General features: G+C 31.7%; 5 protein-coding genes across 20 annotated transcripts in view; 3 read left to right on the top strand and 2 right to left on the bottom strand.

The window, feature by feature from the left end:
• The window catches only part of LOC117211917, a 30184-nt gene extending 22522 nt beyond the window's left edge, over window positions 1-7662 (bottom strand). The window contains exon 1 of the mRNA XM_033456249.1: window positions 7589-7662. The gene's annotated coding sequence lies outside the window, so the exon portion shown is untranslated. The remainder of the gene's footprint in view (window positions 1-7588) is intronic.
• Window positions 857-8294, top strand: LOC117211910. The gene is made up of 4 exons (XM_033456234.1): window positions 857-1047; window positions 4186-4237; window positions 6550-6708; window positions 7607-8294. Exons 2-4 carry the CDS (start codon window positions 4196-4198, stop codon window positions 7793-7795), a joined length of 390 nt encoding a protein of 129 aa, XP_033312125.1. The 5' UTR covers window positions 857-1047; window positions 4186-4195; the 3' UTR covers window positions 7796-8294.
• Window positions 8295-9495: 1201 nt separating this feature from the next.
• LOC117211752 (E3 ubiquitin-protein ligase SMURF1) lies at window positions 9496-18312 on the top strand. 5 transcript variants are annotated; one of them, XR_004488321.1, is made up of 13 exons: window positions 9496-9707; window positions 10686-10724; window positions 10796-10904; window positions 10976-11109; window positions 11305-11569; window positions 11640-12103; window positions 12197-12446; window positions 12526-12692; window positions 13137-13327; window positions 13401-13798; window positions 13868-14328; window positions 14412-15043; window positions 15112-18312. XR_004488321.1 is itself a non-coding variant. In XM_033455979.1 (13 exons), exons 1-12 carry the CDS (start codon window positions 9653-9655, stop codon window positions 14597-14599), a joined length of 2721 nt encoding a protein of 906 aa, XP_033311870.1. In that variant the 5' UTR covers window positions 9496-9652; the 3' UTR covers window positions 14600-14602; window positions 14682-18312. The 5 variants fall into 5 exon arrangements, 4 of the variants coding, with proteins under 4 accessions (XP_033311870.1, XP_033311865.1, XP_033311883.1 ...); XM_033455979.1 differs by having other exon boundaries at window positions 14412-14602; window positions 14682-18312; XM_033455974.1 differs by having other exon boundaries at window positions 14412-14602; window positions 14679-18312.
• A 1217-nt stretch (window positions 18313-19529) lies between these two features.
• Window positions 19530-22561, top strand: LOC117211807 (THO complex subunit 1). 3 transcript variants are annotated; one of them, XM_033456033.1, is made up of 9 exons: window positions 19530-19828; window positions 19904-20596; window positions 20673-20920; window positions 21070-21096; window positions 21168-21467; window positions 21551-21700; window positions 21779-21926; window positions 22022-22258; window positions 22332-22561. In XM_033456033.1, exons 1-9 carry the CDS (start codon window positions 19793-19795, stop codon window positions 22485-22487), a joined length of 1995 nt encoding a protein of 664 aa, XP_033311924.1. In that variant the 5' UTR covers window positions 19530-19792; the 3' UTR covers window positions 22488-22561. The 3 variants fall into 3 exon arrangements, with proteins under 3 accessions (XP_033311924.1, XP_033311938.1, XP_033311928.1); XM_033456047.1 differs by lacking the exon at window positions 21070-21096 and having other exon boundaries at window positions 22025-22258; XM_033456037.1 differs by lacking the exon at window positions 21070-21096 and having other exon boundaries at window positions 19531-19828.
• A 1119-nt stretch (window positions 22562-23680) lies between these two features.
• The window catches only part of LOC117212026 (collagen alpha-1(XVIII) chain), a 344311-nt gene continuing 340801 nt past the window's right edge, over window positions 23681-27190 (bottom strand). For 7 of the 10 annotated variants that reach the window (XM_033456469.1, XM_033456509.1, XM_033456479.1 and 4 more), the window contains 6 exons: window positions 27084-27176; window positions 26655-26777; window positions 26539-26553; window positions 25458-25652; window positions 25222-25337; window positions 23681-24803 (listed from right to left, as the gene is read on the bottom strand). In XM_033456469.1, coding sequence (XP_033312360.1) covers window positions 24509-24803; window positions 25222-25337; window positions 25458-25652; window positions 26539-26553; window positions 26655-26777; window positions 27084-27176 — 837 coding nt within the window. In that variant the 3' untranslated portion in view covers window positions 23681-24508. The remainder of the gene's footprint in view (window positions 24804-25221; window positions 25338-25457; window positions 25653-26538; window positions 26554-26654; window positions 26778-27083; window positions 27177-27190) is intronic. The other 3 variants (XM_033456487.1, XM_033456516.1, XM_033456530.1) reach the window with 1 other exon arrangement.

The raw sequence follows: 27190 nt of genomic DNA, 5'->3' as shown, positions 1-27190 counted from the left end.
AATGAACGTGATCGTGTTTCCAGTGCTTCCCAATTTTTCAATCTGATTCTCAACTTAACTCAATTTTATATCAAGGATATAAAAAATATTGAATTTCTTAACCGCTTTAAATTTACTCGATCAAATTTTTTAGCATTTATTGCTATTTGCAAAAAAATTGTTACTAGCGGTGGTGAGATGGGATTATGGAAAATTTAGTTTTACTATAAAGCATTGTTTACGGTTACACAAACTTTCTTTACGATTTTTGTTCACTTCGCGTATTTTTTTATTTCTGTATGATTCTCGAGATCATAGAGATTACATTCAAAGTTCCTGTGATTTAGAATTTAATTGTTCGATTGTTTAATTGTTCGATTAATTAATTAGTAATTACACAAACAAATTAAAAGATTGATTTTGAGGAGTAGATATAGATGTTTATGTCCTGTGTTGCATATTCTGAGTACATTATTTTTGATCAAGATCATCAGTGATTATATCTCTATTTACAAATCTTTCGTTAACTACTATTGCACTTGTACTATAATTTATCAATAAAATCTAGAACACAAAATAATCGACAAATATAATTTCTATACTAAGATAAACGAAGAAATGAAAAATTCGATTATACGTACATACGATAATTTAATCTTCAAGATATATAATATTTCCAAAAACCGATGTATTAGTTTTATAACGAATAAACAATTCCAATCGTTCGCTAGAAATTCCTTATTTTTGTAGAGTTCCCGAACAATCTCTGTCTCGTTGCAAGAGAAAATAAACGAAGGAGTAATTGAGAGACACTATACTACTACAAAGAAAACACGATACGACGTTAGCAAAGCCGAGGTTACACTACACGCAGTGTGCGTATCTAAGAGATTGTGTAAACGTAGACACGTTCAGTCACAGTCACCGATTTCAGTCCGGTAGAAAAATTGTTGATCAACGTTGCTCCTCACGATTCGTGATCGGTCTTCAGCGTTTAGTCTCTGCCGAACTCTCGTCTCGTGAACATCCACGTCCGATCAAGTCGAATCTTTGAATCTAAACTTCGAAGTAAGTTTGTTTTCAATAAGATATAACAAAGTGGATCAAGTTCGATCAAGTTTTGTACGATATTTTCAACGAGTCGAAAGCAACAATAAGTAGTGAATTTTTAATGAACGAAACGAATGAAATTATTGAGAAAAATATCGTTTTAATTTAACAAACAATCGATCGATATCAAGCGTGACATTAATACAATTTTATCATAACTTTTTGTACCTTTTCTTATATGAACGTAAATTAAATTAACTAAACAAATTCTGACAGAGAATTGACAGAGGATTTATAACGTGATAAGAGAAGTGTTGAAAGCAAAACAGCATTAATAATTCATTACGACAAAGTAGAGTAATAACCGATGTTAATTAATTAAGAATATGTTCCTGTTTCTTATGTGATAAATAAAAATTCTCTTCGTTGAATAATGTAAACTCCGTTCACTTTCATCTGGAATATTTTTATGAATTCCTTTAGTGTTTGTATATGTCTTTCTTGAGCATAGGATAATTATATACTTATGTTTTACAAGTGGCGGTTCATTTAGAGAGAATGCCGCTTTCTTCGATTTATGTAAGGTTGTTTACGCAAGGATGTTTAAGTAAGGTTCTTTTGCACAATCAACTTATATGAAAATGTTCTATACTTTAAACGTTTTAGAGAAGCAGATATTCAACTTAGAAATGTTCGAGGTAACAGTTTCCTAATTATTTTAAAATTAGTTAAAACATTTAAGTTAAGATGTAATGTTTCGATAATGTATGCAACGTTTTAAACTTCTTATATTTTAAACGAATATTTAATTTAATTTTCGTTTATTAGCGATGGATGCGGATATGAGTAAGAAAAATATCAATTATTTTAGTTTCTTCAACGAAACATAGTATTTATTTCAACGCGTGAAATTCTTTTAGGAATTTTGATACCTTTGAAACGAGCGAATGAAAGAAATCTGTCAAGTTAGAAAAAATCAATAAGATTAAATTTTATCAGGGTCTGAATGAATCATAATTATTTTAATCGCGATGGTGTTAGCTTTGCTCATCCATCGACTGATAAATTTCGTACGAAAGGGTGTAAAAACGCGAATGTGAAAATATTTTGAACAAACTGATAGATATTTGAATTTTTCTTCTTCGCTATTCCAAAGGAAGCCACAAAAAGAAAACGCATCGTTGAAAGGTTTACGAAACCGAATCCTTAAGGATTTATAGAATCAGACTTATGAAAATCGATCTTAAAGCAATAGACAGTGAAATAAAAAATAAATAATTTTTCGAGAAGGAAATTGCTAAAAGAAACAACGTCAAAGAATCGAGTCAAGGTTTTCAGACCGATGACAGTACGAGTGAAAGTGTGACTTTCTTTTCAGCACTGAATGTTTCATGCAATACATATCCGTTTCCTGTTTCGCTTGTATCCTTTTAACGAAAAAAATTTGCAAATTAAATTCTTTAGAGATTTTATGGACCTCTTAACTTTCATTGTGTTAATAAATGGGGATACTAAGAACAGCATTCCAGTGTTTGATAAACTGAGTTCTCTGTCAGACTTCGTGCCAGATGACTAAACTCATAAATATCTTTCTACATTCATCCTCGATATTTTAAACTAATATACTTAAGAAGTCGATAAAATCGTGTTTGGGCTTTCAAATTTGCCTCGAGTTTCTATAAATATGAACGTACTTGTTTTTACAAATATAATCCTCCGAAATGCCATTCGAGAGATTCAGAAAGAAAGTGGCATAAAATATCCTTTAAAATCTTTAATTTAAGGAATTGCGAATACGGTTAGGCTTTAAGAGAGGAATCTTCATATTTAATAAACACTAGAACATATTACCACGCGTATTCGTTAAAGTTGAGAGACAGTTAAATTTTCTAGTCTCTCCTCAATCTCTAATATCCTCGATCGTTTACCTAACGTGATTCGTTTGATAATGATCTAACCATTCAAATCAGGTATTAACGTTTCTGCCAGTTTTCTTTCTGTCCACTTTTGGAACAACTTGCTTACCATAAATGACCGTCCGTTTCACTGACCCAATTACGTGCAAATGTACGAAATAAATCATTTCGAAATATATTTTGGTGAAAGTCTAAACCTTCTGTTTTAAAATTCATATTACTATGTACATACGTAACTGTTAAAAGCAATTGAAAACTATTACACGATGACTTAATCATCAACTTTTGAAGTAACGAAACATCGTCAAAACATCGTTGTTTATCTAAACATACAATTCAAATGCTAATAATATGCACCACAGACACGCAAATCTACTCAGGAAACAGCATAAACGCGTAGATATAAGTTTCATAGAGCCTTCGCATTTGCTATTCGATTCGCATTTTGCTATCCGTTAGAGTAACGAGCAATTGTTTACCTTTTGTATTCTAGAAGCTTATCAGGTGACAGAGAATGTATCGTGCAAATATCTGCTCTTTTTTTATTCAAACGTATTATAGCTTGCTGTGTGATTCATGAGGTGAATGAGCAATTGATTTCGAACCTCGTGAATAATCATTTTGCTATTAGAGATATGAAACGATCGACGAAATTTAATACCTAGCATAGCTGAGAACTTATACAAATTATTAAATGTTTTTTTATTCGCTTAAATATTACGATTATCAGATGTATACATATCCGCGTTACTTATCAGAAGATTGATTTTATTACGAAGAATATCGCGTTACATCGCGTTTTTTTTTGTTTGTTTCGTTTGATCTGAAACTGATTTCGATAATTCGAGAATAGTTGCAGACGACGATCGATCGAGGGGAAAAGAGACGATTCACTGATTTCTTGATTAAAAATATTCGAAATAATAATAATCTGTGAACATTAGTAGTAAGTGTGTAAACCATCGATATATTATGGTTAATTTATTATAACTTTGGCTTCTCATAATTTTACCATAGAAGTACAATAATTACTATCATAGCTAGCTTATAATTTCGCACGTATTATGTACATTTTATTCAAGAAAGAAGCAAACTGTTGAAACTTTCGTATAGTCGTATACTATCCATTTCAAAGTTACTTTGAAATTAAAAACAAAGGTTACATAAGTATCATCTTATAACTAAAGAAACCGCACAAGATTATTTATTTAAATTTTGAAATAATGCTGCTCTTTTACAGATAAGTCAGAATGGCGATCAATAAGATGACTATCATCAAACTGTTACAGTTGGTAAGTATAGTGATAATTACCAAACACAAAAATCATATTATCTAATTACTAAAATTAAGATTATCGTAACTCCACAAATATCCAAATATCAACAAGAAAAATAAAAAAAACCTATGATCAGTAAACTTGGAAGCCTAACAAAATTCCATCTAGCACTATATCGTCTAAAACTAAAATTTTCAGTATTTACATGGGTATCTGCCACATCGTAAAAGAACTATTCTTATCTTCATTGTATTATTCTCTTTGACTCGTTTACATCTATGGTGAGGTTATTTTTATTGTAAATCTTTTTAGTTGCATCCGGAGATAACTTCTCATAAATTATTGGTTTCCACTTCGTGCTTTTTTAGGTCTCTCAAAAATCAACAATAAACGTTCAAATCTCGTAGAGATTTCTACATACTAGTTTCTTTGATATAGCAGAGCGGGTTTAGCAGAATGGAGAATGACATAATAGCTTGTGATTAGATAGATACTGTATGCGAAATTCTCTTCATGTTTTATGGTCGTGCCTTGAGCCGGAAGTCAATCACTATTGAAGTATCCGTTACAATTCCTCAGATACGCATGCTATCCTATGTATTGCGTAAATTTTCCTAGTGGTTTTCATAATCAAGCTTTCTTTATCTCGCTTAAATTCTCTCTATAATGTTGACCATCTTTTCTTATATATGTATATGTATATCTTGTTTTTATTTTTGATATTTCCACTACATTTAGCAGGTCCGTTTAATGAGAATCGAAAGAATCACGTTGGTTTAATCTGTGTTTTTTTCAGAAAATTTGCATCATTAAGGATTTAATGATTTAGTTACAGATCTTGAAATTAAAATTGATTGAGAGGATACGAAAATGAACGAAAAAGTATATTAAAATGATTTAAGAAATTCAAGTAAATATCGACAGTGCGTTTTCTTAAAAATATTGCTACCTTATTGAAAGAAACATAAAGATATCGTAGTGGAAAATAACAAATTTGTAATTCTGCTATTTGATCATTTCAAATATGCTAACAAACCGTATTTCCTCTTTCACGATAGAGAGCTACAAGATTATTACACGTTTTATCTCTTCAAACCAATTACTCTCCCAACACTATAAATATTCTCCCAATACATGACCAAACCAATTACATCGGATAAACATCTATGACGTATTCGCAAATACCGAATTCAGATTTTTCAGGGAACAAAGATCAGTGCTATTATCATATCAACAACAAAAAAGAAGACAAATAATTGTCAGGAATTCGTGTCACATCTAATACCAAAAACTGAATGTATGACGTAATGTTATTTAATTAATTAACAATACAACACGATGAAGTGAACAGGACTCATAATACGCCATGAATGTAACATTAAGAATGACGGCAGAATGCTTCCAAGTTCGTACATGGGTCGCCATCGATTGGATTTCTGTTGAAAATTTACATCTCTGTAATAGAATCGACTTCTATTTCAAACGAAATAGAATACGGTCGTTGAATCCTAATGAGTTACTACTTATGGTGGTATCGATGGAGTCGATGCACTTTGTCAGTTTGGCCCACTTTCCCACTTATCATTATATATATATGCGTATGTCTCCTTTCAAAACTTATACCCTTGAAATAGAATCGTCTCTCCTAAGCGGAACCCGATCGTTGAATCCTAATGGGTTATTTATGGAATTGGATGCAACTTGTTTCGTTGGCCCACTTTCGTATACTTATCACTACTCCCCCTTTTAACAGAACTGCTTATAACCCGCGCCTTTTATATTCTGTCTCTGTTCTCTGTCATTGTTTACGAATAGCACAGCTTGAATACGAATTCGGAAACTCTGATCCTATAACGCTTTAGTCTCTGCGCTATATCTTTTTTTATCTTTTATTGTTACTTTTATATTTCAAATATTTCAAGAATTCAAGAATTATTAAAGTTCTAGATTCTAGGGATATTTCATTCGGGACAGTATCTTAATAACAACGACACTTTAAAGTATGTACCTACCATTAGAATTTAAAGAAGTAAACGATTTTTCATTGGCATTCTCAACAGATATAGTCTTGCTTCAAATTAGGTACGATTAATTATGATCGAGATGCTAGGTTGAGTAGTACTCGAATTAATATTTGATTATTCGCGATAGTGACTCATACAACAGTTTAGAGATATTTAATTGAGCACCTAGTACTTGAGATAATTTTTGATTATATTTACTATATAGTTTCTTTGTGTACATTATTCCTTTGTTTTATTTTTAACTGTCTAAATATATATTTAACGCTTTTATAAATCGTATGTGTTCTTTTATATCATTTTCAGATAATGGTATGCATCCTCATAGCGTTGCATTATTACTCTTTCAGTGATGGTAGCCAAAACAGTGCGATGATTACGATGAGCGCTTTTGGTGGATATTTAATTATCCTGTCTGGAGTATTCTTTGGGATTATTGGGGGATATGGCATGGATCGACGTCTAGTAAGTAACGTTTAATAAGCCTTATACTAGTTCTCCGTATTGACAAGAATTTCCAAGACAAAATACTGTATGGTATATGTGTAAATTGTATCCTATATTTTCTTTAAACCGCGCTTCAAATTTTTATTAATGTATTCATTTTGATTTTCTCTACGTTTTTCATCGAAATCATAAAATATCAGCGCAACATAGTTGATATACCGTTAAGTTTTCTATAACTCTTCCATTATCAATTTTATTAATATGTTACAAGCATGAACAGTGGATTAATCTGTTCGCCCGCAAACAATGAATTAGTTCGTCATTCGAATTTTTATGTAATCCCTTCGCATCAGATCTGTATCTCTTTTTGACGACGTATCTTTCAATGCAATATCGTTCATGTGAGTCTTGATCGAGATGTCTTCTTTTCATTAAAACGTTAGATATTTTGGCCAACTACTCGCAAAATAATCAATTTATAAAACACTATGTTTGTGAACGTGAAAGAGGTTAGCCATGTTAAATGTACGAAATGTTTTATAAGCAAATGATTTTATATTTCCAAATTATATAAAATAATTCAAAGCATGGTATTATATACAATACTATGTTACAATGCCTGATATGCGACATTCAGTTGTAAACATTGAAAAATGGAGATACAAAATAGTTCCTATGAAGCATCACGTGAACGATATTGCGTCGGAGATGTATTTCGTACAAAAACATCGTATGAACGACATTGCGTTGCAAAATATCTTGTCCAAAGCGTTATCCAAGTATTTTGTCCTTCGAGGGGTTAAGAGATGACTCAGTTAACAGATTAATAGATAAAACGATGTCAATGGTAGAAAGCAACCAGTATTTTATGTAAATTATAGAAAGATATATAACTTACAAGAGTCTTAACTTGCAGGATATGTGTTACTCGTCGACCGGTTGTGTCCTGTTCATCCTCGCCGGTGTTTTGATCCTTGACCACTTCACAAATTCGGTTTATCGTGGTTCTTACCGCGATACTGGACTCGCTAAAGGCTGCATCAGCATCGCCGAGGGAGTTTTATTTTTGGTGGATACGATACTCGTGTTTCGAGGAGAAGCCTAAAGTACAGAATAAATTCTTAAATAATGTCAGGGGCCGTCTAATCATCGATTCGTTCTCGAAAATACAATCATATGATGATGAGAAATCATCACGAAAATGTATTGAATAAACTGCTGTCAAATATCGAAGGAATCGAATTGATTATGACGGAAAAATCTTTATTTTTGAAAACTTGAAGAAGAAACAGATGAAAAGAAGTGAAAGATTGATTCGTAAGAGGAATTTTGTGGATATAAAGGGAGTAGAAATAAAAATAACATTTTGAATAAGGATTTTTTAGCTTCTTTTATCGCTGAAGTAAAAATTTGTTTTTAAAAAGAAACAATTCTTATATCATAATAATTGAGTAATTTTTTATAGTAAATTCGTACTAGATGAGAAACTATGAGTTGTGTTATTATATGTACAATATGTATATGAGTCTAAATATGTATTTGAATGCATAAAACCAAGAACTTTTAGTAAAGATTTATGTAAGTACCGGATTACAAAATTTGAAGAAACAAAGTGCTTCTTATCACCTTATAATTTTCAATTCTAATTGTATTATATTTAAATCAGTTTTTGATTTCCAAAGGACGATTGTTAAAATACTTTCCAATTATTTTTCATTAAATTTTCTTCAAATTTTGTAACACATTAATTATTATACCTCATCGTATTAACAATAGCTTTGTAAACATTTTCGTTTTTATATCGTATTTATAAAATTTTCGTTTGCAAAACGTTCGAATGTTTTCATGATTCATATTTGTTCAGGAAAAAATTCCTTTTCTTGATATTTATTATGGCTTCGAACTGCCCCAACCAATTTGTATCACACGAGAAAGTATGAATAATATTTGCTTGACGAAAGAGTTCGTGCGGTTTTCGACATGTAAATAAAAAAACAAGAACTGCATGAACTTATTGACCGACTTTAATATTTATTCATTTGTGTCTTTTTCAAACTCAAATTTAATATGTTGGAAATAGCAAAATATTTTTCTCGAGTAAATTCCTTTCTAACGTAAGGCCAGTGAAAGCGCTGTAATCGTGATCGTTACACATAAATTAAGCCACAATCACGGCGCCATATTTACTGTAAGTTGACTAAACATATTGAAATAATACTCTTTCTTTTCTACCACCTTATATCATAATTAATTATTCACATATTTATTATTTTCGAATGCTTACTGACTCTTATTTCATTTTATTAATTTATAAGTTCTTTATGTCGTCAGAACATGTAAATCTTCAATAAACATAATCTACATTTAAAATAGTGATGATTACTTTAGGAGCAAAAGAAATGGTTCTCTTCAATTCTGTTCAAAACATTTATCGTTTTATGTTGTGTAAAATTCTTTTGGAATAAATATAGTTTTTTGTTCACTAATATTATATAACGTACGTTAAGATACTTTATAAATAGCATTAAGACCATTATTTGAAAAATTGAAAGTTCAATTAGAACGTATATTGTGCGTAAAATAATCTTATATAATAAAATCTTGACACATTGTTTAAATATATTTACAAGCACAAAGTTTTATATATAAATACGTTTAAGGAATAAGGCATGTACGATTTACGTTCAAATAATTTGTAATAAAGAGAAATACTTACGTTAAATTAAAACTTAATATCATTTTAACGTAATCGTCCGGTAGGTCATAGTTTGGCTTCGATATATTTCGAGAGGCACGAGTCGACAGGCGTTTTGAGTCGATATGAGTCGGTAAGGTCGATCAGCTGCAATAGTCGATCGTGCATAGTTGCGTGTGTGCAGATTGTACCGCCGCTTCGAGCAGCAGTTTTATTTACTAATTAGAGTGCCGATGTGCGATAGGAAGCGTTAAATGTGCGTGGAAAATGTCGAATCCGGGCGGTAGCAGGAGGAACGGGGCCATGAAGATTCGTTTGACGAGTGAGTTTATTAAGAAATCATGATGAATCTAACGAGACAGGAGCGTGAAAGTCGACCGATAGCCAACACGCGTTGTGATCCTTCCTGTGTCTTGATTTGTTATGTATCTGTTGATATAGCCCTGTCATAATTTTTACGATAGCCCATCTTTCAACAACGGCAGAACCATCATTATGGATATCGTATATCATTCAATTAGTACGAGGAAAAGAATACGCAGAAAGATCTGACTAGGGTTTTCGTCCTTTGGTTATGGCAACTCCCTATCGGAGGTCAAGACCCCACCGTGAGCACTCCGGGAGACCGTAGACTGAAGACGTTAATTTTGGTGGACTTGTTACACCCGCATCAGCTCTCCCTCGATATATGACATGTCCCATAGAGCTTGAAACGTTACGATCATTTTTTACTTTGAAATCGCTCCTTGTTGATTGATTCAATGGGGATTATTGCCGAGCTCATAATCGAATGTGAATAGGCCTAATTAACAAATGTCAGACGCTTACTACCGATACACCAGTTTAATATCCGTTAAACGAATGTCCGATTTATCCGTCTGATAATATTTTGTTATTTTAAAGACAACTGTAAATTTGTCAATTCATGGCTAATTTTTTTTTACGAGATTTATAATAAAAAATTATCCTTTGATCCTTTAAATTGTCAAGCTTTTCTTGAATTAATGAAATTGCATATTATTATTTCATATCATTGTGCACTAGAAAGTATTGAATGATAAAACTAATGGGTCAATGCCAAAGATATTAAAGAGGATTGATATTTATGTATATTATGATGCTATCTTTCGTACACTGCTAAGTAAATGTGTTTAGAAATTAATAGTATATTTATGTTGCTTTTCTCTTGATTGTATTATTCTACGAATCATTATTATCTACGCTATAGAAATTTTACTCATTTATTAGAAATTATATTTATTTAAAATGAATTTATGTATTTATTGTGTCAATTTTACAGTTTTATGTGCCCGTAATCTTGCCAGGAAAGATCTGTTTCGTGAGTATCTTTTAGGTTAAAATGGATAAAAATCATAAAGAATATCTTGTGTAAAGAAACATTTCTTTCAGGCCTACCAGACCCTTTCGCTAAAATAACTGTTGATGGTTCAGGTCAATGTCATAGTACACATACGTGCAAGGCAACTCTAGATCCCATGTGGAATCAACATTATGACTTGTAATTATTTCCCCATTATAATAAAGGCATAATTTTCTACACGAAAAGTACATAAATTCTTAATTCTACAGGTACATTGGGAAAGATGATGGTATTACGATATCAGTTTGGAATCATAAAAAGATCCATAAAAAAAAAGGTGGAGGATTTTTGGGATGTGTAAGAATATTATCCAACACGATTCAAAGACTCAAAGATACAGGATGTAATTATTATTTTCTATAATAATAGTAATATTTCTTTATTTTAGCTCCATAGCCAAAAAAAGGCTTAGTTTATAATCTGTACTCAAATACTGACACTCATTCATTCACTTCATTCTGTTAATTTCTATAATATTATACAATTATTAGTATTAGAATTTTGCAGTGTTTAATTACTAAATTTAATTCTTTTATAGATCAGCGATTAGATCTTTGCAAAGCACACTCAGATGACACAGATGTTGTTAAAGGAGAAGTTGTAGTATCTCTTTTATCACGAGATGGTCATAATGGTGCTGTGAGTAATACAGTGGGTCATAATGCTGTTGTTGATGTTCTTGGAGATCTGAGCTGTCCAAATGATTTGCCAGATGGATGGGAAGAAAGAAGGACTCGAAGTGGACGACTATATTATGTTAACCACTATACCAGAACTACACAGTGGATTCGTCCAAACGCACGGTTGGTTTTGTTTTTCTAAAGATATATTTTTCTTTTTTATTAGATTCATTTATATTAATGATTATAATAGACCTACCAATGGTATAATACCAACTACACCAGAACCACCACCATTACCTTCTTCTGAACCTACATCTCCCAGTGGCAGTGGAAGTCCTCCTAATATAAGAACTGAAAGTCCTACTAGATGTACACCTGAATGGAATGGGGATGGAACACCTAGTAGAACTCCTAGCAGAGATAGTTCTACCCCAAATACACCAAGAAATACTCCCACTCAGCAGCAGAATAGAAATCAACAAAATCAACATAACACAAGAAACGTAACACCCGCATCATCAAGGGAACGACGGCCAGTACGAGCAAGCGACGAACAAAATGGCAATCAGAATGGTAATACTAGGCCTGAACGTGGTATTAACAACGCTCAACCACGAAGGCCTAATCGAAGTAATAGAAATAGAAATAGCGCACTGGTTTATAACGAGAGGAGGTACGATCCTCCGCAACCACCAGACTTACCCAGAGGTTATGGTAAATATCAAAATTGATGATTATAACAGTATATATACATGTACATATACAGTATATATACAAAATAAAAAAATCTTGAAATAAATTTTATAGAAATGAGAAAAACGCAACAAGGTCAAGTGTATTTTTATCATGTACCAACTGGTTCATCCACTTGGCACGATCCTAGAATACCTCGCGATTTACCAGCTAATGAATTAGCAAGTGAACTTGGACCATTACCGAGTGGATGGGAAATGCGACAAACTCAAAGTGGCCGTGTTTATTTTGTGGATCACAATAACAGAACTACACAATTTACTGATCCTAGGTTATCCAGTCAAATCATAAGCAATCTGTTAAAGTAAGTTAGTTGTAAATGAAAATATTTTTATTTACGATAATTTATGTATAATTTAACTTGTAAAATGTTTTGCTCATAGTAGGCGACAAAATAGTACAACTAATCAAACTATGAGTAGTTCAAATAATACAACTACAGTTGCAAATGAATCTACAGAAATAGAGACACCTGCATCACCAAGTATTCAATGCAACATGGTTCAGAGGCCAAGAACAGAGAACGGAAGCAATAATAATTCTTCCTCGTGTAAGCTTAACACATTTTAATGATATTAGGCTTATTAAATGTGTAATACAAATATGTAATATACATAACAAAGTTAAATATGTAATATGAGCACAAAATATGTTTTTGAATATATTATAAAAATTAAATATTTGAGTATATTATAAAATTATAAAATTCAAATGTTATTAATATCGCTTAAATAGTAGAAAAGTTAATCTATCTATTTAATGCTATCTAGAAAGAAAACAAAAACATATTTGTGCATTATAGAATTTTATCTTATCTCTATACGGATATCTGTTTGGTGGTTAGTTCCTATTGTTAATCAGTTTTACTCCAGCAGAATGCCTTTCCATTTTTGGGGAATTTTATTTGTTAGAGCGCATTATTGTAATAGCTGTTAAGTGAAAACAATTTTTGTTTATTGTTTTTGCATATTTATTTATTATATTTATTTTTTAGTGGAAAATACGTCAGCTCAAAATGCTCAAACTGTATCAGAATTGCCAAAGGAACTAATGGACAATGAATTACTGCCGAAGTATAAACGTGATTTAGTGGCAAAATTGAAATGTCTGAGAGCAGAATTAAATGCCCTTCAACCTCAAAGTGGACATTGTAGGCTTGAGGTATCAAGAAATGAAATATTTGAAGTGAGTACAGTTTTATATTCATATTTACGCAGCTTAAAGGAACGGTTTAATAATATATAAATCTATTTTATAGGAATCATACAGATTAATAATGAAAATGCGACCAAAAGACATGCGTAAAAGACTTATGGTTAAATTTCGCGGCGAGGAAGGTCTTGATTATGGTGGAGTAGCACGAGAGTGGTTATATTTATTGTCGCATGAGATGTTGAATCCACAATATGGGCTTTTCCAATATTCAAGAGACGACAATTATACACTTCAAATTAATCCCGATTCGGGAATAAATCCAGAACATTTATCGTACTTCCACTTTGCCGGAAGGATAATAGGAATCGCCGTTTTTCATGGTCATCATATAGATGGAGGTTTTACAACTCCATTCTATAAAATGCTGCTTAATAAAGCAATTACTCTTACTGATATAGAAGGTGTTGATCCAGAATTACATAGAAGTCTTACATGGATGTTGTAAGTAAGAAAAATAATAATCGTGTACAATTTTCAGATAATATTGTAAAAATATCATTTTGTTTATAGGGAAAATAGTATAGATGGAGTTTTGGATGCTACGTTTTCAGTGGAACATAGTAGTTTTGGAGTGTTGAAAAATCATGAACTTAAACCAGGTGGAAAAGACATTCCTGTAACTGAAGAAAATAAAAAGGAATATGTACGTTTATATGTAAACTATCGCTTTATGCGAGGTATTGAACAACAGTTTCTGGCATTACAAAAAGGATTCCACGAACTAATTCCACCTCAACTATTAAGACCTTTTGATGAAAGGGAATTAGAATTGGTTATTGGTGGTTTAGGGACGATTGACATTAATGATTGGAAAATGCACACACGATTAAAACATTGTACACCTGATACGCCAGTAGTAAAGTGGTTTTGGCAAATAGTAGAATCTTATGGAGAAGAAATGAGAGCTCGATTACTTCAATTCGTTACTGGAAGTTCTCGAGTTCCCTTGCAAGGATTTAAAGCTTTACAAGGTAAATACTCGTGAATTAAATTAGTAGTTTTTAATCATTTTGCTTCATAAAGATACATTGTTATTTTCCACACATGTTTATAGGATCAACAGGAGCCGCAGGTCCACGATTATTTACAATACATGCCGTTGATGCGCCAAGTGAAAATTTACCAAAAGCACATACCTGTTTCAATAGAATAGATATTCCAGAAAGTTATCCCAGTTATCAGAAAATGCTTGACAAACTTACACAAGCAGTTGAGGAAACTTGTGGTTTCGCTGTTGAATAATAGGTAAAAAGGCATAACTTCAATTTATTAATATAATGTATTTGTTTTATATAATTACTGAGATTGCACACATTCGTAGTAGGAAATATTTATCGACAGATTTTACTGTCGCTAAACTGAAAATAAATTTTGAAGTACCAAGAGATGTTATCTCACGAGAGTACGGGAAGAGCTAGTATTATAAAATGAAAATGTTAATACGTAAAACGTCGGAAATAATTCTGACTATGTTTTGTACAAATGATTGAATGGCCTTGATGGTTGTAATGACTTCTAAGTGATTGTCGATTGGTACATTATGTATGTGAACACTCTTGTGATTTACACACTTCGTCCATGAACGTTTTAATGAATGGTTCCTCAGAAGTTCTGGTTATATTGGTCTTTAACTATTTATTATTCAGTGACTGATAGAGATGTGCAAAAAGTTATAATTTCATTGAGGTAAATATGTTGATTGGCCTAAATGTTTATTTTATTTATATTAATCGTGTTTTCCGTCATAACTTTAGGCTCAGTAATTTACTTATAAGATCACCATCAAAGAATTAACTTCATTGTTTTCGAGGTATGGTAAAAAAATATAAAAATCATGCATGCACAAATATGTATAGAAAATGAATTCTTTCACATAATGGAAAACATTGTTCAATTACAGACATGCTCATGTTAGTATTTTATATTAAGCGAAAATAGTAAAAAATGAAGAGAACAAAAGTATATTAATCATTTAAGAATCTCATAACAAAAACTCGTAATATGCATTACTTGCAATGAATTTTAAATCAGCCATACAATGTATTTCATTCTCGAAAGCTTTCAATTTCTTTTTTATTAAATGTAATTACAATATGCACAGTCAATTAATAATTCCATATTAACAATCTTTCAAATAATAGAGTTTAGTAACAAAATAAGAATATATACTCAAATTCATTATTATAGTAAAATAACAATTAAAAAGCAGTGCTGGGAATTTAGTACATATAATGTATTATTTCAAGTCGGTCATCGTGATTAAGGGGAAAATACGAAATCTGTATATCATGACCTTTGATGCAAGTGTTGAGTTCTTAATTTCGTCGTAAATTGAAATTAACGAATACAAAATACATTTATCAGTTGTAAGAAAAAGTGGTATACATGTCCTCAGTATTAAAAATTATTTTTATTGGTATATGAACACTTGCTTCGAGGAACTTTGTAACGCAATCGGCAAATTTTGTTATTGTAGCACAGCATGAGTTGTGCGACGATCATTGTTGCTTGTTTAAGAGCCAATAGCACCGAGTGCGTTAACAAAATGTAAATAGTACAGTGTTTAATATAAAATTAACACGACGGTATAACGTGCCAGTCAGTTAGTTGGCTTCTGCACGATAAAAACGCGTCGGTTTTAGTATATTAGTATAGGCTAAATCGTGAATTGTGTACATTAGCTTTAATTTAAAACAATTGAACACATATTTAAAGAAAGAGTTTATTCGACGAGTTTATGTAAAGTTAGAATGGTTTTACTCGAATCGACTCTTTTTGTTGTAGAAGTTCATGAAATAATCTATACTTTGCTACTAGCTTACAGTAAAGCATAGAGACACTTATTTATCGCACGAATTCTTTATTTAGTCTCTAGCATTTACTTTTATTGTAAAAAATATCTAGTGGCTGATAGCACCAATCATCATTTCGTATTATTATTGCATTATTGTATTTTATTCTGCACGTAACTGTGATCAAACATATCGTAAAAAGAGAAGAAGCAGTGGGAGGCACCTTTGTAGATTTGTCTTGAATATTATACTCGTTTACTCGTATTTTTTTTAACCATAAAAGTTTATACATATATTCGTTTTAATAATTATTTCGTTAACAAAAAGTTATTGTATTTTATACTTAAATACGCAAAAGTATCACCCGTTTTCGGTCTTGAAATACGGTCTGATTACTTTGCTTTTATACCTCTGACATTTTACTATTAATTTTATTAATTACTAATAAAATTAATAATAAAATGAAGGTATATATTATTCTTTGCACGTAAAACGGTATAATATTAACGAAGCAATCATTTGATTTTAAAATGAGAAAATGTGTAACAATGACAATCATTGTACATTTGATAAATGTTGTAAAACAGTATTAACTTGAAATCGATCGAATAATATTGCTGATTTGCAAATGTTCAATCAAGCAACATTATTCACATTTTTCTCATTTTACGATATTAATCTTTTAAGACTTATATAATTCAAATTTTTAATAAGAGTTAAATCTATTTGTTAAGGCAACGAACTGCATATACTATTTTTTAAATGGAATATTTAACAAGTACAATGAGGGTCTCCCACAAATCTGTTATATTTTAAACTTTTTTCAACTTCTGTCACGTATAAGGGAATAAAGGCCTTATTAGTGCCTTGGAGTTGATATCAATGTGAAAAATAACAAATTTTATGCTCATCATATTTTGGAATAAAAAATAATACTACAAGCAAGTTTTAGAAGGAAAAAAATAATTAATTTCAAAAGCATCTAAAATTTATCACAATGCAAATCTTATGAGTATATGTATAGACTATTAGAGAATAAATGACTCTATAATTGAGGAATGAATAGAAATTGATACTAAGGTCACCACTTGGGCAAGCATTGCCAAAGAAAATTTAAATTATTCAGTTTTTTAAGTTATCAAATATTATAAATCTTTTTTAATTCATTATCTCTTGCTGTTAGATAAAAAAGAAAGCATATATATACATATATATATATATTGAAAGAAATGACACATAAATATTTTATAAATAAATGATCTACAAATCAATAATGCAATAAATACTATCTTGAAAAAGCTTCGGCACTTCTAAGCATGTTACATGCATGGATAATCAAAGAGAATTAAATCTATTAAATATGAATGAGAAGAATCATTCACACTTTCAAACACATATCACTATGTGCAATTAAATTTTTGGTTACTTTTTCATGTAATTTTTTGTTACAAAATGATGCAAATGCTTTCAAAGCTTTTCGACAGCCTAATTATGCAAAGCTTCAGCAGGAGACAATATTGAACATTGCATTAAAAAACGGAAGGTACAAAATTAGAAAATGATTTAATACATATCATGTAAAGTAACTGTCACTACGATGTGAAGTTTCAAATACGAACGTAATTTTAATTAAATTCAATAATTATTAGTGCATTACGGGTATAAATGCTCTCTTGAATTGTATAAATGTTTAAAGTCTTTAATAAAGGTATATGGTGACCGGATTTCGAATTCCATGTTAAGTATATCGTATACTGTGCTCGGCAATAATAGAATTTTATTCTACCAAATAGCAGGATATTTTGCTAACATTTATCGGTATCCGTAAAAGAACAAACTTTCAAGATTGAAGAAAGAAATTTTATTTTGTCGAGAGATGGAAAAGGAAAATATTGAGATGGAAAGGAATCGTTTATTCACAACCGTGTGTTCATATACGCCGGTATTTAAAAATTCTGTACTAAGCTATGCGCGAAATTTTTAAGAAATTGCGAATACGTTACTATACTGCAATTATTGTATTATTATTATTGCTATTATAACCGTTGTTATTATCATTATTGCGCAGAACCTTCGGAACACAATTGTATATACATCTTTTCCTTTTGTATTTTGGATGAAATGTATATTTTAATAAAATATCCAAAGTATGAACTTTTTAAATTTTGTCTTTATATTGCTGTAAATAAAAATGAATCTTCCTAATTCTTTCTTTTAATAATATGTATATTAATAATATTTTCTTTAAGTTAGAATTTATGAAATTGCTATGTTTAATTAATGGAAAGGATGAAAATCTGAAGAATTGAATTAAATAGTTGTAAAAGGCAAAATTATTTAAAAGATTCAAAAGATCAAATATTTAAAGAGAGTAATTTTTAATTTATTATTACAGAATTTCTGATGTTTTTTTAAATTATGTTGGTATAAAATAGGAATCTAATGTGCGTCAACTATTATATAAATGTTCATTATAATTTTTGAAAGGATTGATATTTAAATGTTAAATAAAAATAACATAAACATGAAGTAATTAGATAATGCATTATATATATTTCTTAAGATATTAAAACATCACGTTCTATTCACAGGTTTATAGAAGTCTATGGTTTTGCTCTTTCTTCTTTGTTTTAATAGTGAAATAATGAAGTGATCTAGTGATTCACTGTTTCACCGTTTGGATGTAAATGTCGAATTTTCGATTCCGTATTTGGTTTTCTCCACGCATAATTTTGACCATCTGAGCCAAAAATGTTTGACTCATCCGAAAAGATGACTTTATCCCAAAAAGAATTATCTTTATTAATATAGGTTTTTGCAAAAGTCAATCATTTTTTATGATTTATAGCATTAATATATGTATGGCTCCTTTCGCGGTACTCTGCCATAAAGATCATTGTTTCGTAAGATTCGTCGACATAATTCCGGGAGAACTTCTTTATGAAACATATCAGTTACCATACTTGCGAGTTAAGGAGCGGATATAGTAGGATTTTTTTTTAATTTACGAATGATAACTTTCTCTTCTCTTCCAGTCAATTTCTTTGATCGACCTGATCGAGCTTTGTTTGCAAGTGTTCCCTCATAAAGGATTAAAAAATATAAAATACAAATCTTTTTACATTAACTGACGTTAGAATAAGGTAATAAAATTTTTCTTTTCTAATAAACTTCATTCCAACATTGCGTCTAACTTGCTGCTAGGTAATACTAAAAAAATGGTCGGAATACAAAAATTAATAATAAAACATAAACAAATATTGTTTTGATATCTCTGCAGTAACGCCCTTAGTGGCGGATTGGAGAAATGCAGGTCGTCGTATAATCGTGACGTCCCTTACCATGGGATATAATCATTGACTAACCTCATTCAAGCGATACGGCAGTAGTCAATCATCGTAGCCACAGTAATCAAATTTTGTTTACGTTCACTGCCTTGTCTTGTTAGATAGACTATAGACAAATTTTTTACAATTCAATTTTCGGACAGTATCCCCTAGCAAGTGTTGACGCTTAGATCTGCTTGTACGATTGTGGTGTAAGCGTAAATCTTGATAGTTTATGAGATACTTGATATGTAGTAGAAAGATATTGTTCATATTTTAAGATAAAAGAATATAATTATAAAAATTTGTTTTATACAATGGCCATGTTCGAAGTTTTAAGAAAAGAATATAGTGTAAGAATTATAAAAATCGATAATACTTTCGAGGTTATATGATATATGATTTTAAATGATTTCCCGTTTTTCTAGGATTATTTGCAACAGTGTTTTAAGCTGTCAGATATACAAATATTTCAAAAGAAATGTGTCGAACGGTGTACAAATGATAGTGATAGAAAAGCTGCAATTGATCAAGCATTAAGAGATACTCTTCTTGTAATATTATCTGAAAATCTATCAAGCAATGTGCCTCTGCTTGAGACTTACATTACATTCTGCATTGAATTATGCAGAAAAGACTTAGCAACTGCAAGTATGCCAGTGATGCTACTTGGTGATATATTTGATTCTATGACACTCGACAGATGCGAACAGTTGTTTACTTTTGTTGAGAACAATGTGGTTGTGTGGAAGGAAGATTTATTCTTTAGTGCCTGTAAAAACAATTTGTTAAGGATGTGCAATGACTTACTTAGAAGGTTATCTAGATCACAACAAACTGTATTTTGTGGAAGAATTCTTTTATTTCTGGCTAAGTTTTTTCCTTTTTCTGAGAGGTCTGGTCTTAATATTGTTAGTGAATTTAATTTGGAGAATCATACAGAATTTGGCTCTGAAAAATCAGAGGGAGACGATTTGGAACAAATAACTAAGGATGATGATAAATCAGAGACTAAAGTACCAATTGATTATAATTTATATAGAAAATTTTGGGCACTCCAAGATTTTTTCAGAAATCCCAATCAATTATACCTAAAAATGCACTGGAAGATATTTTCAACGGTAAGATTAAATTATTGTATTCTTATAACTTTTTGTATTTTCATACTCTTTTGTCATAAATATTTTATTTGTTTAGCATGCTTCAAGTGTACTGTCAGCATTTTCATCTTTTAAATTGGAAGAACAACGTAATTATCCTTCAACATGTGTTAAAGTTGAATCTTCCATGGAGGGATCTCACAAGGAAACCCCTTATTTTGCAAAATATTTAACAAATCAAAAATTGTTGGAGCTACAACTATCTGATTCAAATTTCAGACGATATGTATTGCTGCAATTTCTCATTCTTTTCCAATATCTTAATAGCACTGTTAAATTTAAAGCGTAAGTATCTATAATTTGTACATATCTTTATATACACTTGTATTTTATTACAATCGAATTCACAATTCCTCTTGTTAGAATTGCACATTTTTAATGAATTATTAGTAAAATGACTTTGAAAGCTATAAAACGATGTTTGTTTTCCAAAGCTTCCTTGCCAGTGGCTATGAGACAAGGTCTGCTTTCCTTAAATAGTGTTTCAGGTTATTTATATTTCAAAGTCTCAATAAATTTTGTATTTTTTAAGTGAAACACATGAACTAAAGCCTGACCAAGTAGAATGGGTAAAAGGAACCACAGAGCAAGTATATGCCTTACTGACAGAAACACCTCCCGATGGTCCAACATTTGCAGAAACTGTTAAAAATATATTGAAACGCGAAGAGCACTGGAATGCTTGGAAAAATGAAGGATGCCCACCATTTAAAAGACCAACTCCAGATTCTAGCGCCGACATAGAGGAATCAAAAAAACCAAAGAGACCAAGGCGTAGAATTGGAGATGTCATTAGAGACGCTCAAGCAGTAGGAAAGTACCATATGGGAAAGTAAGAAACCATAGAAAGAACTATTTATTTTTTTTCTCTATTAGAAAATACATTATATACAATTGAATTTAATTGCTTTGCAGCCCAGAACTCACGAAATTATGGAACTTATGCCCCAATAATCTTGAAGCATGTAAATCTAAAGAAAGAGACTTCCTTCCATCTTTAGAGACATATTTTGAAGAAGCTATTATGCAATTAGATCCTAATGCAATGGTAGAAGATGAATACAAGTAAATCTTTTATTTTATATATTTCTGTGTTGTTATTATATTATTTTTAATTATATTATTGTTGTTTATTTGTCACAGGAAAGTAAATGATGGGAATTTTGGTTGGCGAGCATTGAGATTACTAGCTAGACGTAGTCCTCATTTTTTTGTCCATGGGAATTATCCTATTAATAAATTACCTGAATATCTCGAAACAATGATTAAAAAAATCGCTAAAGATAGGCCAGTGAGTGTAACACCTTTGTTTCATTAATCTATGTTAGATCTTCAAAGTGAATTTACCATGTAGATTTAAAAGTGAATTGTTTCTGATTCTTGAAGCAGACACAGTCGGATATAAAATTAGAAACAGAGGAAACTCCACCGCCAGAAGCGAACGATCAAGAATTTAACGAAGATGTTCTCAAGCAAGAGAGTGAACAAGTTGAAGCCGAAAATACGGATACGAAAGGACGAAAATTGACGAAAGTGACACCTGATATGGTGGCGAAATTATCAGAAATTCTGAAAAACGATTGGAAAAAGTTAGCAACCAAGTTTGGTTACACGAGTGAAGAGGTAGAAACAAATTTTATAACGTAGAAGCTTAAAAAATCACAGCTCACTAATTACAATCTATATCTTTTTCTAGATTACATTTTTTCAAGGGAAACCAACGCCGTACGAGCAATGTAAAAATATGTTGGAAATTTGGGCGGAAGAAGATGTAGATGCATCGATGGAAAATTTAGCATATATTTTAGAAGGTTTAAAATTCACGGAAGCGCTTGCTGTTTTAAAATCCTAATTACATCGTGAAAGAGATAATCTTAAAAAATGTATGATACTATATGAATTAAACTTTTACAATTTTTGCAACGATGTGTTTTCTATAAATCTTAATCTTAATCTCAATAGTAAATTATATATCTTATATTCCAACAACAATAGTCAGTATTAATTAAAAACAATTAAAGCATTAATTAAAAAATACATAAATATTGTACTTACTTTTATGGTATCATTGTTTCAGCAACTATTAACAACATTTAGATAGACATTGTTTGACAAAATGGGATGAAGTAAATAGTCTTCAAAACAGCTTCATGTAGTGAAATAGTTATGTTTCTACATACACTAAAATTTAAATATTCTATACATATATTCTTTTTTAAATAAATAGCACATGTTTCAATGAGAAATCATCTCTCCAATTTGAACATAGCGCGAATATTAGATTAATCGATTTTCGAGTGTCGTAACATTACATGATATCGATAGATCGAATTTAATTCAACAGTCCGTTAGATGCACTTTCCGTTCTTTATTTAGAAAGACAATAATAAAGTGTACAAATAATACAAAATTTCGAACTAAAACGGTCGTCGGTGCAAACTATATCGAAGGATAGTTGGTTTTACATCGGTACGTCAAGACCTACATTACGGCATCGGGAGAATTTTCATTATTTCTTATTTTTCAGGAGTGAAATCGATTCGCCAACAAGCATGCTGACAACCTAAAGGTATAGACCGACGTTCTCTCTACTTAATCGTAATAAATTAGTTTAACGTTAGTAATATTATATATCGTATCTTCGAATTATAGACACTGACTTAGACTCGATTTATGCTCGATGTAAAAGCAGAGGCCAATGACGATTAAGACAGCGACAGCTCGCGGAATGGTGTATACAACGTGTTTCTTTTCCAACGAGAACTATACGTAAGTTATAAAATATTGCTACATATACGCCGAAATAGTTTTAGAAGCATATTCCACAACTGTTCGCGATTGTTAATCCAATTTCTAAATAATCCTTTCATCGCATATACATACTGTTACATTTATGGGCCTGTAGCACCGTAAGTATAAGTACTTACATCCTTACTGTACAATCATGCAATTTACTATCGCACCAAACGCGTCTGCCGCGAATTGTACACAGAGCATAAATCTGGATTCCGGATGCAAAAAACTCAATCATCTTATACGGAATCCTTTATTTATTTGTTTTTTTTTTTTTAATCGATTCGTTTCTTATATCTAACATACACACTCATATGTATTGGCTAAAGTGTAAATGTAATTCGATTGCGGATATGAATTCCGACATTTTTATTAGGCAGTTTTATTAGGGCAGTCGTTAGTTTACGTTCTGCTTTTTCTGCAATTTTTTTTCCTTTTTATTCTTTTTGTTTCGTTCTTTAATCCCTTAAACAGTAAATTATGACTCGAATGGTGAACATCTTTGACCACGCTTCAAAGAATCTCCTCTCGTAGCAGCGTTCTAAGTACTGGACGTTTATCGTGACGTAGGGAACTTCTAATAGCGTCGAGTTGGTTGACGCGCGTCGAAGAAACCGGTGATGTCGCGTTTTTCCGACGCTCGATAACGATGACGGATTAAGAGTACAGGCGAGTAGTCGATATGAAACACTGATGAACGATGTCTAGACGATCAGTCTTATTTCTTAAAGAGAGAACGGAAACTCGGTATAAAGCGTTAGCTAATGACTCGCGATTAGGGTTATAACCTTTCGAATTACAGATAGATTTCACGCTGATTAGAAACGAGATGATTACTCTGTTTTTATTGTGTATTCATCGTATTCTCCTGTTTGAACATTTTTTTTTTTTTTGTTATGTTTTCTTCTCTTTTCTTTTTCTATTGCTTTTCATTATACAGTTCATCAAACAGGAACGATGCGCGATTGACTCATCTCGATTTCTATCTATACAACGATGTTGTTGCCGTGTATTTTACGTATGTTAAAAGACAGAGAGAAAAATGGCATAGAAGAGATGGGAAGGGGCACGGTAGAAGGGTTAGTTTTCCATCAGAGAATCCAAGTACTCCTTATAATCGTTCTCCGACATTTCGTCCTCATCCTCCGAAACTTCGACGCTTCTCCTCCTTCTTGTGGTCTCGCTGGTTACTTCTATACAGAGCAGCGCGAACTTGTTGTCGCAGGAATAACGAACTTGCTCCAAGAGGCGTCCCCCAGTTAACGGTGATCCTAATCCGTAACGATCCGAACTACTTGAATGCCAAGCGTCGCAATACGTGTCCATTGCCCGGTCTCCTAATTTGTGCGATCCGTGCCATGCCACCTTTTCTGGCCTGAAATATCAGACGATGATAAGTTTGGCTCTATCTTAGCTCTAGTCTTTAATTTCGCTTTGATTTATATTTCAACTTTCTTTTTTTTTGTACAAAATATACATTGTACTAGATAATTCTTACAAGTGTATCTGTAATTATATCGAAATAAAAGAAATATATTTAATTAAATCACGAAGTTGTAGCAGATCTCGCGAAAAAGGTTTTTATAAAACATTCCTTAGAACATTGATTCCGCCGTATCGTAAGTTTAACTAGAGCTGACTATCAGAATGTATTATTGCCTGAAAAGTTGATGAATCTGTCAAAAAGTCATGCCTCATTTTGCGCTTTTATAATTACGTATACATATGGATTACCAGAAATATAAAACTTTATTTCATTATAGGACAAAAAGATAAATAAACGAGATAGTTACCATGCAAAGTCGGTGAGGATATTTTTGCCATTGAAACTGTAAATCCTTGGATTTTGCGAGAAGTAGGCCCCGTTTCCGTTGAACATCTCTTTCCACGAGTTGAAAAGTACATCGCCCTAGGGAATCGGAAACAAATGTTTCGTAACACGCGCGACGCGCTTATGGAAAATTGCTTGGAAACTTGGCTGAAATACTTTCATAAATAAATCGTTCGGAATCTATATATTGCTTGTCACCTTTATGTTAACGATAGGAAGATCACGGTCCCCAAGTCTCACGATGCTGTCAACATTTTGAACTCTGGAGCTGAGGAATGCTCGGAACGTACCCCTCAAACCAGCTCGCTTCGCTTGTCGATAACAAGCGTAGTCAGCTCCACGTACACCGTGCATGTCTCCCGTAAATGGCTCGTTCAAAGCAGCCATTCGTAACTGGAAATTGTGATATCAATGCGACGTTCTTGTATGAATTGGCGTTTATTGTCAGTAATGGAAAATATTTAGGCAAGCGGAGATTGGACGTAGAAAGAATTGAAAATACCATTTTAACAGGAATTTTTTTCCACAAGGAGAATGATTGTACGAAGAGCGATGTTAGCAAATAAGAATAGAAGTGGAATTATTATTTATTTATATCTTAGCACAGATAATAGACTTTCATCGTTTCTTAAAATATAAAAACACCTCCTGTTTTTTGGAAGAGCTTCAAATATTGAAATAAATGATATTTCAAAGTAGTGTAGTATATGTCAAAGAAAGGTTTTGGTATATATTTTGCCAATATATAGCATTTTGCTAATCAAAGAATCATTTTTCTGAAAATTGTAGTTTTTGTTTATAATAATATACGTATATTGTAATTCCAGTTCCCAGGGGGCCATAGAATGGACTTGGTTTATGAAAAGCCCTATAATCGCTCATCCTTCCACATTACAATCATACTGCAATCTGTAAATTGTAGTTTCAGTATATGCAGTTCTCTTAGGTCCAGCTTCCAAATAGATACTTGAATTCCTACGTGTATTAAGCAGATTTCTAGATCTTAGGCACGTTAATGCGTACAATTGACGAAGAGATAAATCTTTCTCTAAATTTTCGATATAGCTTGCCGTCAATCTTCTTTGTAATATGCTAAAAGATTTTAGTGCAACAAGAATTAAGAACGATTCGTTCAGTAGGTAATGAAAATTCGTTTCTCTTCTTCGTACTTAACGAAAATGAAATGGAACGAAGCGTTCTTGTGAAAATTATAAAAACTGAAAGAGGGAACGTATAAGAGGACGATAACGTCGAAAGATTAATCATGCCAATATCTTACCATCCGTGGATACCACTTTGGAAGCAGGAAGAAAATTCAATTGTAATTAAGTAATGCATTAGTCCACCTCTTATCGATAACGTTTTACACTCAACAGGATTAAGATAGTAACTCACCCCTGTTCCGTCTGCTTTTACGGGTATCTGGTTGATCAGGTTGGAAGCCTCGAAAGGTGGATTCACCGGAGGCGGTGACGTGGTTGGTGGTGCTGGTGTAGTTATTGGTAGAAGCGAACCCAACTACAGAACACAGCATAAATATCTTGAATTAAATTGAAGTCCTGTAGTTTGCTAAATAGGTAAGATTAAAGATTTATATTTTTAGCTGATATACAATAATTATCATTAACAAAAGGAAAAAGTTGCGTTTGATAAAATATTGTGTAATATCGATGAAGCTTTCTACTTAAATGTTTTGTCTTAATGGATCTTCTTCTGTACATTGCGTTAGAATTTACACGAATGAATTATATATTAATCGACTTTTGAGTAAATATTACAAGTAGAGCGTAAAGATAGAATAAATAGGAAAATTTTTATACTAACTGCGATGTATTGCCAGCCATTGTTCACTCTAACGAGCAGAGCTTGTTCGTCAATGATATAAGCTAATGTTCCAACTGGGCTCACGGCAGACATCTAAATATGTAGCA

Source organism: Bombus bifarius, unplaced genomic scaffold (genome assembly GCF_011952205.1).
Source record: "Bombus bifarius isolate JDL3187 unplaced genomic scaffold, Bbif_JDL3187 scf7180000007970, whole genome shotgun sequence".
NCBI classification, from domain to species: Eukaryota; Metazoa; Arthropoda; class Insecta; order Hymenoptera; family Apidae; genus Bombus; species Bombus bifarius.
This window is presented reverse-complemented; position numbering and strand designations above follow the sequence as displayed.

What these genes read in the sequence shown, in the direction of transcription:
- LOC117211807 (XM_033456033.1), top strand. Translation starts at nt 19,793, where the DNA reads ATGGCCATGTTCGAAGTTTTAAGAAAAGAATATAGT. An exon ending in TTTTAAGAAAAGAATATAGT is followed by an intron (nt 19,829 to 19,903) that starts GTAAGAATTATA and finishes CCGTTTTTCTAG; the next exon opens with GATTATTTGCAACAGTGTTT. An exon ending in ATGGTAGAAGATGAATACAA is followed by an intron (nt 21,701 to 21,778) that starts GTAAATCTTTTA and finishes TATTTGTCACAG; the next exon opens with GAAAGTAAATGATGGGAATT.
- LOC117211910 (XM_033456234.1), top strand. Translation starts at nt 4,196, where the DNA reads ATGGCGATCAATAAGATGACTATCATCAAACTGTTACAGTTG. An exon ending in TCATCAAACTGTTACAGTTG is followed by an intron (nt 4,238 to 6,549) that starts GTAAGTATAGTG and finishes TATCATTTTCAG; the next exon opens with ATAATGGTATGCATCCTCAT. An exon ending in ATGGCATGGATCGACGTCTA is followed by an intron (nt 6,709 to 7,606) that starts GTAAGTAACGTT and finishes CTTAACTTGCAG; the next exon opens with GATATGTGTTACTCGTCGAC.
- LOC117211752 (XM_033455979.1), top strand. Translation starts at nt 9,653, where the DNA reads ATGTCGAATCCGGGCGGTAGCAGGAGGAACGGGGCCATGAAGATTCGT. An exon ending in AAGACTCAAAGATACAGGAT is followed by an intron (nt 11,110 to 11,304) that starts GTAATTATTATT and finishes ATTCTTTTATAG; the next exon opens with ATCAGCGATTAGATCTTTGC. An exon ending in CAAGAAATGAAATATTTGAA is followed by an intron (nt 13,328 to 13,400) that starts GTGAGTACAGTT and finishes TCTATTTTATAG; the next exon opens with GAATCATACAGATTAATAAT.